A 9,183-nucleotide genomic window follows, 5' to 3' on the forward strand; every position below is an offset into this window, starting at 1 on the left:
TAGTCTGACCACCCCCGCGGCGCTTCGTTCACCCTGGTCAGCACCTGAGCTTTCAGTCCGGCAAGAACCTGCCTCCACCCCGAGCCCCTTCAAGAGGCTCAGGCATCTGCAGGTAAAGGCCACTTCCCGGCAGGGAAGAGGCGACCGCGCTCCCAGCGCCAGCAGCCTGGCCAGACGGCGCGGTGCTCCGACCGGCGGGCTACCTGCGAGTGAAGCTTCCTGTGCAGTTCCGAAAAGAGCGCCGCGTCGGCTTCCCGTCTCTGCCGAGTAACTGCAAAGTTAGAGAGGGAGCGTGTTAGGCACCACAAGCCACGTTCACCAGAGTACGTCGCCAGCAGGAACAGACAGCCCTGGCGGCAGAGAAGGCCGGGAGGACGAGACAGTGTCACCTCCGCCCCGGAACCTCATCATCTCCCTGGATCCGACACTGGCGAGACAGGTACAAAATCAGGCTGGAGTCAAAGAGTTGATAGGAAAATTAGCTCAAGGACTAGACTGACCGGCTCCTGCAGCTGCACCTGTCAACAGTCCTCCGCAGCCCGTGAGGCAACTGCCACGCCTATAGCTGGGTCACAGGGCACCGGGCGGGGCCACGGGAAGTGACCTGTCTCTGGAATCCTGACTTCAAGGCAGTAAGAGAGGTGTACCCTTCACAGCAGTGTGACTTAAAACTGCCCACTCTTAGCATTTTGCAGAGCAGCCACAAATCTGGAAAGGGAACGGTCTAGCAACACAGCCTGATGTTGGGGTTCTCGCTAATAATCTACACTATAAAACTCATCGGAAGTGGAACGAGCATCAGGAACAAGAAGAGTGTGAGCGCCCGTGTGTCTGTGTGACACCCAGAAGGAAAACCCGTCCCCACAGCAGCAGACACGCTGCATGTCCCCCAGCCTCCGGTAAGACACGCGCTTAGTGCACCAAGCTCGGCTCATCCCGGTCCAGCCCCGCCGATTTAATCAAGCCACCGCGGCCCCAGGCCCGCACACACCCCGGCTCGGCTGCACTGCCGGCTCTGAAACAGGCTGTCCACACAGAGCCCTGGCCAAACACGGCTAACAATGCACAGCCAGAAACCCAGCCACGAAGAACCACCTCCTAGAAGCCGCCTTTGCGACCACCCGTTTCCTCTGGGCAGGGAGAAGGCACAGCCTCACAGCCAGGCTGCTTCTCAGAGGCAGAGCTGTGAAGACGACTGGCCCCTGGAGCCCCACCCTCCAGCCGGGACCAGAGCCACTGTCACCAGTGGGGCCCTGGGCTCAGGGGCCCTCCCTCAGACACCCCGGGACACACAGGGGCGGCAGCACCCACCCGCCCGCCTCGCACAGTGGGAGAAGGCTCGTAACCAGCTGCTTAGACGTGGAAACAATGTTTAAGGCTTTTGGCGTCAGCTCAGAATTACCGTGTTCAAACTCTAAGCTCTGGAGTACGAGATGTTTGGACAGGGAGAGTCCACAGAAGCAACATCTGACGCACTGACTTGTTTAAGGCTGCCGAGACAAGATCCTATGCTATCTGGTCAAAAGGCTGCCGTATTAAATGCTGAGAGTCGCAAGATGGGCGGGAAGTCACAGTGAGTCCTTTTATCTCCTCACACTCTTGAACCAAATTAGGTGGTTATAACAGTACTTAAAACCACCCCTTCCACTAGGGTCTAATAGGAGAACTGAGTCGTCCGTACTTTCGTCTTTTTTTTTTTAGGGCCTCACCCACAGCATGTGGAGGTTCCAGGCTAGGGGTCGAATCAGAGCTGTAGCTGCCAGTCTACACCACAGCCACAGCAACACGGGATGCAAGCTGCATCTGCGACCTACACCACAGCTCACGGCAACGCTGGATCCTTAACCCACGGAACGAGGCCAGGGATCAAACCCGCAACCTCATGGTTCCTAGTCGGGTTCGTTTCCACTGTGCCACAATGGGAACTCCGAGTTGTCTGTATTTTTAACATGTGTTTTTATATACATGTAATAGTCCCTAATATCTTAATGTGCTTGGGAACTACATGTATACACACACATATAGACGTGTGCGTGTGTGTGGGTGTGGGTGTGTGTGTGTAGTTACGTTTTGACAAGCAGAAGAATGCAACATGTGATAACACTCAGGAAGAATACGTACGTTCTTTCTTGATTTTTTCAGCTACTAGAAACTCATCTCTTTCAACAGTTGGGGCAAAGTTGCTGCCGATGACTCGCACGGCATACTGGAACTGCTGGGCCACGTCGGCTGAGAGGTAAAAAAGGCTCGAGTTATTCCCGATCAGATTAGGTCCTGATGGCCTGAAGCTCCCACTCAAGACGATGCCTGGTCACGAGCACCCACCTGCCATCTTCCAGAGGTCTTTTTTTTTTTTTGTCTTTTTAGGGCCGCACTTGCAACATATGGAGGTTCCCAGGCTGGAGGTTAAATTGAAGCTACAGCTGCTGGCCTACACCAGAGCCACAGCAACACCAAATCTGAGCCACATCCCCAACCTACACCACGGCTCACAGCAACGCCAGATCCTTAACCCACTGAGCAAGGCCAGGAATCGAACCCGCATTCTCATGGATTCTAGCCAGATTCATCACCACTGAGCCACAACAAGAACTCCTAGAAGTCTTAACTGAGAGGAGAGAAGAGCCACCAGGAAGCAGAATGAGGGACTAAATGATCAAAATCATTTAAAAAAGAAGGGAGACAGCAACAGGCCAGAAAGGTTGCAAAGTCCTAGGAGACAGAAGGCGAAATGGAGTGATAACCATAAAATAAAAGGAGCAGGAAGGACACAGCCCAAAACACGGCGCAGACACAGATCGCAAGTGGCTAAAACAGCCAAAGCGGACGATTAACTCACGGACCTCCAGATAAAGAGGCTGGCTTACACAGACGTGTGCTTTGCTCCCTTCCGAAACCCCACTAGGAGCTCCCGCTGTGGCTCAGCAGGTAAACCCAACGAGTCTCCATGAAGATTCGGGTTCGATCCCTGGCCTCACTTAGTGGGTTAAGGATCCGGTGTTGCCGGGAGCTGTGGTGTAGGTCACGGACGCGGCCCGGATCCCAGGTTGCTGTGGCTGTGGTGGAGGCCGGCAGCTGCAGCTCTGATTCAACCCCTAGCCTGGGAACCTCCCTATGCCGTGGGTGTGGCCCTAAAAAAGACCAAAAACAAACAAACACCCCACAAGGACAGACCATTAAGTACAATTTTCAAATGACACCTAAACCTTTAAGACTTGGATATACACATAGGCGACATTTAGCGTACATTGTAAGATGCACATGATGAGCGCTAGCGTATACTGAACAAGTATGGATTCTCCCAAGCAGATCATCGAGGGAAGACTACGCTTTATTTGGAACTTCATCAAGAGCTCGTCGTCATCTTCAAAAATCATAAAACCCACAGCAACACCACCCGTGGTGCCGGAACCCCAGGACAGTGCCCCGGTCTCTGCCAGCCTGGTGGCGTGCACTGCCCCCCCAGGGGCATAGTTAGAAAGTTATGAAGTGTGAAACCCAACCATTGCCTCTGGCAGAGCTGAAACACTGTAACGTCATCCCAGGTGCAATTAGGTGACAGACTTGGAGAGCCTTCTCCTGTCACTGCTGGCACTGGGCTTCAAGCAACTCACAAGTGTTAGAACCTATTGTTGTAACAACGGTTACACTAACTTCACAAAAATGGCAAGCGCCCTATAGCTAGGTGCTTCACACCTGAAGATCTCTTGAAGCCAACCACAAAAAAAAAATTTTCATACTTTATCAGAAACTAATTAATATAAAATTTGCATTAAGAGTAACAAGTGTCTCAATGCCTCAATTTCATAGTATTAAAAAGGCAGTAAATTATAAAACCTTGGAGTTCCCGTCATGGCTCAGTGGTTAACAAATCCAACTAGGAACCATGAGGTTTCGGTTCGATCCCTGGCCTCACTCAGTGGGTTAAGGATCTGGTGTTGCCATGAGCTGTGGTGTAGGTCGCAGGTGTGGCTCGGATCTGGTGTTGCTGTGGCTGTGGTGTAGGTCAGCAGCTTCAGCTCTGATTCAACCCCTAGCCTGGGAACCTCCATATGCCGCGGGAGCAGCCCTAGAAAAGGCAAAAAGACAAAAAAAAAAAAAAAAAAAAAATATATATATATATACACACACACATATATATATATAAACCTTAAGGCCAATTGTTTGCAACACGTCATTAGAAAATGAAGTCATTAACTAAATGTTCTACTTACTTAACAGGTAAAATACATACCAATGAAATTTTTTTAAATCTCAAACACTGTAAAGGCAGCAATTAACATTGCTCTTTTGTTCACTAAGCTAGAACATATTAAAACAGAACAAGGCAGGCTTTAAAGACAGAAATTCTCCAGGAACAGGAGCATGATTTGGAATTACGAATCTAACTATTTGGCCATCTCAGCTGTCCAGAACAAAGAGAGCATCATTTTAGTGGATTTTACGATACAAAAAGTTTATTCTGAGATGATCCCCTCGGGATTGCAAGACGGCTTAGGTACTGTTTTTTCTGCTCCAGTTTAACTGAGGTCTAACTGACATATGACGCTGAACAGGTTTAAAGAGCCTGTTTCCTCTTAATTTAGACACAATTCTAAGTGGAGAGAGAAGAGGGTGCAGAACATTGCTGAAAAGAAGTGTTTCAGCCTCCGGGAATGGGTGAAGCCACGTCAACCAAAAGAAGCCTCAAGTGTTAAAAACTTTTTCAACTGAGAAACACGAGGATACCTCGCAATGAATGGTCTTCAAGGTCCAGCTGTGACAGTGGAAACGGATGAAAGTGGGGTCTACCCCTGGAGGGAACCTGAGGGCCCGCTGGTGTGATGAGAGCACTGGTGGAAACATGAGGGAGTTGTGGCCAGAGACTCAGCTCCCTCGCCCCTCCCACTGTCAGGAACACCAGCTCAGAAAGGCAACTCCAAGTGCGGGACAGACAGACACACACGGAGGAGCTGAAACAAAAGCAGGAGACAGCCAAGCTCCACCCCCCCAACCTCAAGGCCTCTGTAGGCTGCCCAGGGGCTGGAGGAACCTCCCTCTCCTCCCCCAGGTCTGTTCAGGTGGCCTCAAGCCTTCCTCCAATATCCCTCAGCTCTGCTTTATCTTTCCATCACAGCAGCAAGAATCGACGTTGTAAGATCACTAATTTTACCATGTCTCCTCCACTAGAAGGCAGGACCCATGGCAGGAATGCCCGGTCTGTCTACCCCGCCAGCACAGCACGGTGCCTGCAGGTGAGGAACCCAAAGATGCCTCAGATGAATAAAGTGACAGAGCGAAACGTGATAAACTTCAGCAAGAACTGGGAGAAGTCACTGCCACTGAATGGTCTGACACCCCCTCCCCATTCACCTTTTGCTCCTAAGGCTACCATAGAACATCAGATAAACTCTGTACACAAACTATAACGAACCATGAAATGTCAAAACAGTCTCCACTCCTCAATTTTGTTTACCGCCTTCCTGCCAAAGTTGCACAATTTCTTTCCCACATCATGGTGCTTAAGGAATATGTAACCTAGTTACTTCAGTTACCCAGACAACGCCTTCAAAGCTCATCCCCTCTCCCCCCCACCACCCCACCGCCAAAACAAACCATCAAGAGCTTAGACACCGCGCCACTTTTTAGAGTTCCACGACCACAGAGCGGCTTTACATCCTGTGCAAGACTGGTGCGGCACTGCACTCGCTCTGTGAACTCTGGGGGAACGGCTTTACATCAAACTCAACCCTCATTGTAGGAAATGTGGCAGGTAAGAGTCATAAACACCTTCGCATAAACACCCAGGCCCGCTAGACTTTCCTAACGTTAAAGGGACACGGCGTGGCCCGCCACCACCCGCACCTCCTCCGCGGCATCACCCTCCGCGTAGCCACGGGCAAGTCACCCGGGCCGGCCCGCCGATGTGCACCCAGACCGGCGCGGGAGTGTCGGCCCGGCCACGCGACCCAAGGAGGTGGACGCGTGGCCGCGGACAGTCCTCCCGGCTGCACTCGGGCGCCCACGCCGGGAGCGGTGACTCAGCCGCCCGAGCCCGGCCTCCTCCCCCGCCCCGAGCTGCCGCGCCCCGCAGGCCGGCCCGCCCCGGGGTCGCCCCGGGCCCCGAGCCGCCCGGTCCAGCCCCGCTACCTTCGCTCTTGCCCAGGATCCGGCAGCACAGGTTCTGCAGCAGGACGTTCGGAGACTTCTGGTCCGGGGTCGCCATCCTAGCCCGGACCTGCCCGCGGGGGCCCCGCGGAGCCCCCGGCCCTCGCCCACTCTGCCCTGAGCCTGGCGCACCCCGGAGACCCGGCCGCCGGCGTCTTCCCCGCGCCCCGCGGGCTCCCGGTGCCCCCACAGGCTAAGGCCCCGCGGGCAGCGCCGGCAAGAAGGGCGCCATTTTAACGGAACCCGCCGAAACGCGGGCCCCTCCCACAATGCCCCGCTTCTTCCGGGCGCTCGGGTCCGCGGTGCGCCGGCCTAAGGGCTCCCCTCGACCGCGGCGGCCCAGCCGGGAGAGTTCCGGCTCCAGGTGCCCCAAGCGTTTTCAGGTGTCGTCGAAGGTCAGTTGGCCATTTACCTGCTCTGAGAGTGCCTAGTGCCCAGTAGCGCCTTTAGAGGCCATGACTTTTTAAAAAGTCATTGGTTCGAATCACACTTCCGTTGGAAGAATTCTGTTTATTGAAGTATAAGGTCGATAAGGTTTTTGACACGTGGTAAAGCATGGCACGGGCTGCCCTGTCCAGCTTTTCCTAAGAGCACGTTTGGCTGCTCCCCACCCCCGCCCACAGCCCTCTCCCGCAGCCCAGGCAGCTCTAGCCGGTCTGAGAAGGGGGAAGGCCTGAAGAGGAAAAGCAAGAGCAGGCATGTGCACACCACTTCAAACAGTACTGTAGAAGCGCGCACAAGTGGACAAAAGAGCCACAGGAACTGAGAACTGCCCGGTCCAGTGATGTATGACCCGATCCTCACAAGGGTCAAGGTGCAAGAGCCCAACAGTGTCCTTGGCCCAGTGGATGAGATCCAGGACAAGTCCCATGCTGGACCAACCTAAGCTCTCCCAGGGATTTGGGATTAGGATAAAAACAGTGTGTCCCTCCAGCTGACCTGGTCTATAACAGAGAAAACAGGCACCGTCCAACAACCAAGAGAGCTGAGTGGGAGAGAACACCCTGCCCCTGCCTTCCCAGGGTCAGAGGAAAAGGCCAGTCTGTACAGACAGGACCACCCAGGCTTCCTGCTGAAGTTCAGGATGCCAGATGGTGCCTTAATGGGAGCCCATGGAAGAAGGGACAAGACCCTGAAGGAGCCCTGCCTGCCTGACTGTACATCACAACACCTATCAGCTACCATCCGCGTTCTAGGACTAGGAAAACTGCAAGAGTCACAAGACAGAGGCTCTGAGTGAGGCAGTTGGAGGCCAGAGGGCACATGGGAGGAGAAGTGCAGTTTCAGATGGTGGCGTGTCCATAGCTACCTCCTTCCCAGCCTTCCTGCTGCACTTGCCCAGGTTTCTGAGGTCATGGACCCCAGTAGCAGCCATGACAGCAACACTATGGAATGCAAAGACAGCGAGATGCGCAGAGAGGGAAGGAGACTAGAGAAGGTGGCCCAGCTTAGTGGGCATTGGGCTAGTGTGTCCTTAACAACCATCTCCTGTCACTGGAATTTCCCTGAATGTGCCTCTGCCCTTCCCAATCTAAAGGTGGAAATAAAGTAACTAAAATACAGTGTGGGGGACATGTAATGGGATGTAAAGCAGGACTTGTCTAAGAATGAGGGACTAAGATGCAGAACTGAGGACTTCAGTTTGTAAAGACACCGGAGGAAGACACTGCCCCAGGTTAATAAGATGCAGCCAAGTTTGCACTGCTTATGCTCCAGCCACTGCTCCCATCCCTGCAGGGCCATCGGCAACTGAGCAGGTGCCCACAGAGGAGGAGATTCTGGAGGTCCTGAGACCATTTTAGGAAGACCCCTGCACAGAACCCTAAAGAAAAGCCATATGTTCCCACCTCTGGAGAGTTGGCCTTGGATGCCAGCCACAGGGCTGCCATCCGTGGCCACTCAGGGTTAATAGAAAGCAAGAACCATACCAAGTTCATTAAAAGATTTTGATCCCGTGTTCTTAATCTCTCCATCCAGACTCAAATTAAGGGAGTTTAAATTAGTGATGAGGGTGGCGGAAGCTGGGAGTGAAAATCACGGCTCTCCTCTCCTCAAGCGCCTCCTCTGAACACGGTCCAGCTGCACAGAGTGAGGGACGGTCCTGGGCTTCAGGCTGGTCGGACACGGAAGTGTCAGAGGTCTGCCTGAGATGTCACGAAGGATGAGAAGGGGAGAGTCTACCTGACCTCTTTGGAAAAGTACAGCTGGCAGAAAAGGAAACCTTTTAATGTTTAGACCCTCAGATGAGACTGCATATGCGCAGGTCACAGTGCTATCGTAGAGGAAGCTCTGGACAGTGTTCTACATTTCTTGCCCCCAGTAAACCATGCCTCCCAGAATCCTCACCTCTTTGTGATCCCCTCCCCAACTCAGGGCAGATCCCCTGACCTGCTTGATCTAGTACAGTGGGATGGGACAGAGGAGCTGCTGTGTGGGTCCCCAGCCTCTTGGGGCCACATGGAAAGGGAGAGATCCTGAGAGCTCACGAAATGGGGGGGGGGAGCGCCTGGCTAGCCCAGCATCCCAGCCTAATCCAGCCCCCTGTCTACCCTCTAGCTAAATATGGCCACACAAGGGACTCTGCAAAGCCAGGAAACTGTCCACTGACTCCAGCCATGATTGCAGAATTGTTAGCTAATGAAATGTTTATTGCTCTCAGCCCTTAAGATTGGTGTGTTTGCGGAGTTCCTGTCGTGGTGCAGCGGTTGATGAATCCGACTGGGAACCATGAGGTCGTGGGTTCGATCCCTGCCCTTGCCCAGTGGGTTGGGGATCCCGCGTTGCCATGAGCTGTGGTGTAGGTGGCAGACGCAGCTCGGATCCCGCCGTTGCTGTGGCTCTGGCGTGGGCCGGTGGCTATGGCTCCGATTGGACCCCTAGCCTGGGAGCCTCCATATGCCGTGGGAGCAGCCCAGGAAATGGCAAAAAGACAAAAAAAAAAAAAAAAAAGATGGATGTGTTTGCTTTACAACAGGTAACTAGTACAGATTATCTCTGCACGGTGGGTAGGATGCACACGCGGCTTCATGGAGGACA

General features: G+C 53.4%; 1 protein-coding gene across 6 annotated transcripts in view; it reads right to left on the reverse strand.

Annotated features, from left to right (window-relative positions):
• TUBGCP3 (tubulin gamma complex component 3) overlaps positions 1-6,391 on the reverse strand; it is a 56,113-nt gene extending 49,722 nt beyond the window's left edge. For 2 of the 6 annotated variants that reach the window (XM_084982337.1, XM_084982336.1), the window contains exons 1-3: positions 6,130-6,391; positions 2,122-2,229; positions 204-271 (exon numbers count right to left, since the gene is read on the reverse strand). In XM_084982337.1, coding sequence (XP_084838463.1) covers positions 204-271; positions 2,122-2,229; positions 6,130-6,205 — 252 coding nt within the window. In that variant the 5' untranslated portion in view covers positions 6,206-6,391. Of the gene's footprint in view, positions 1-203; positions 272-2,121; positions 2,230-5,844; positions 6,060-6,129 lie in introns of those variants that run through there. The other 4 variants (XM_084982340.1, XM_084982339.1, XM_084982338.1 and 1 more) reach the window with 3 other exon arrangements.
• Positions 6,392-9,183: the final 2,792 nt, after the last annotated feature.

This window comes from Sus scrofa, chromosome 11 (assembly GCF_054392235.1).
Source record: "Sus scrofa isolate SSC_HxYL_T2T_F1_AM1 chromosome 11, Sscrofa_HxYL_maternal_Yorkshire_Landrace_v2.0, whole genome shotgun sequence".
NCBI lineage: Eukaryota > Metazoa > Chordata > Mammalia > Artiodactyla > Suidae > Sus > Sus scrofa.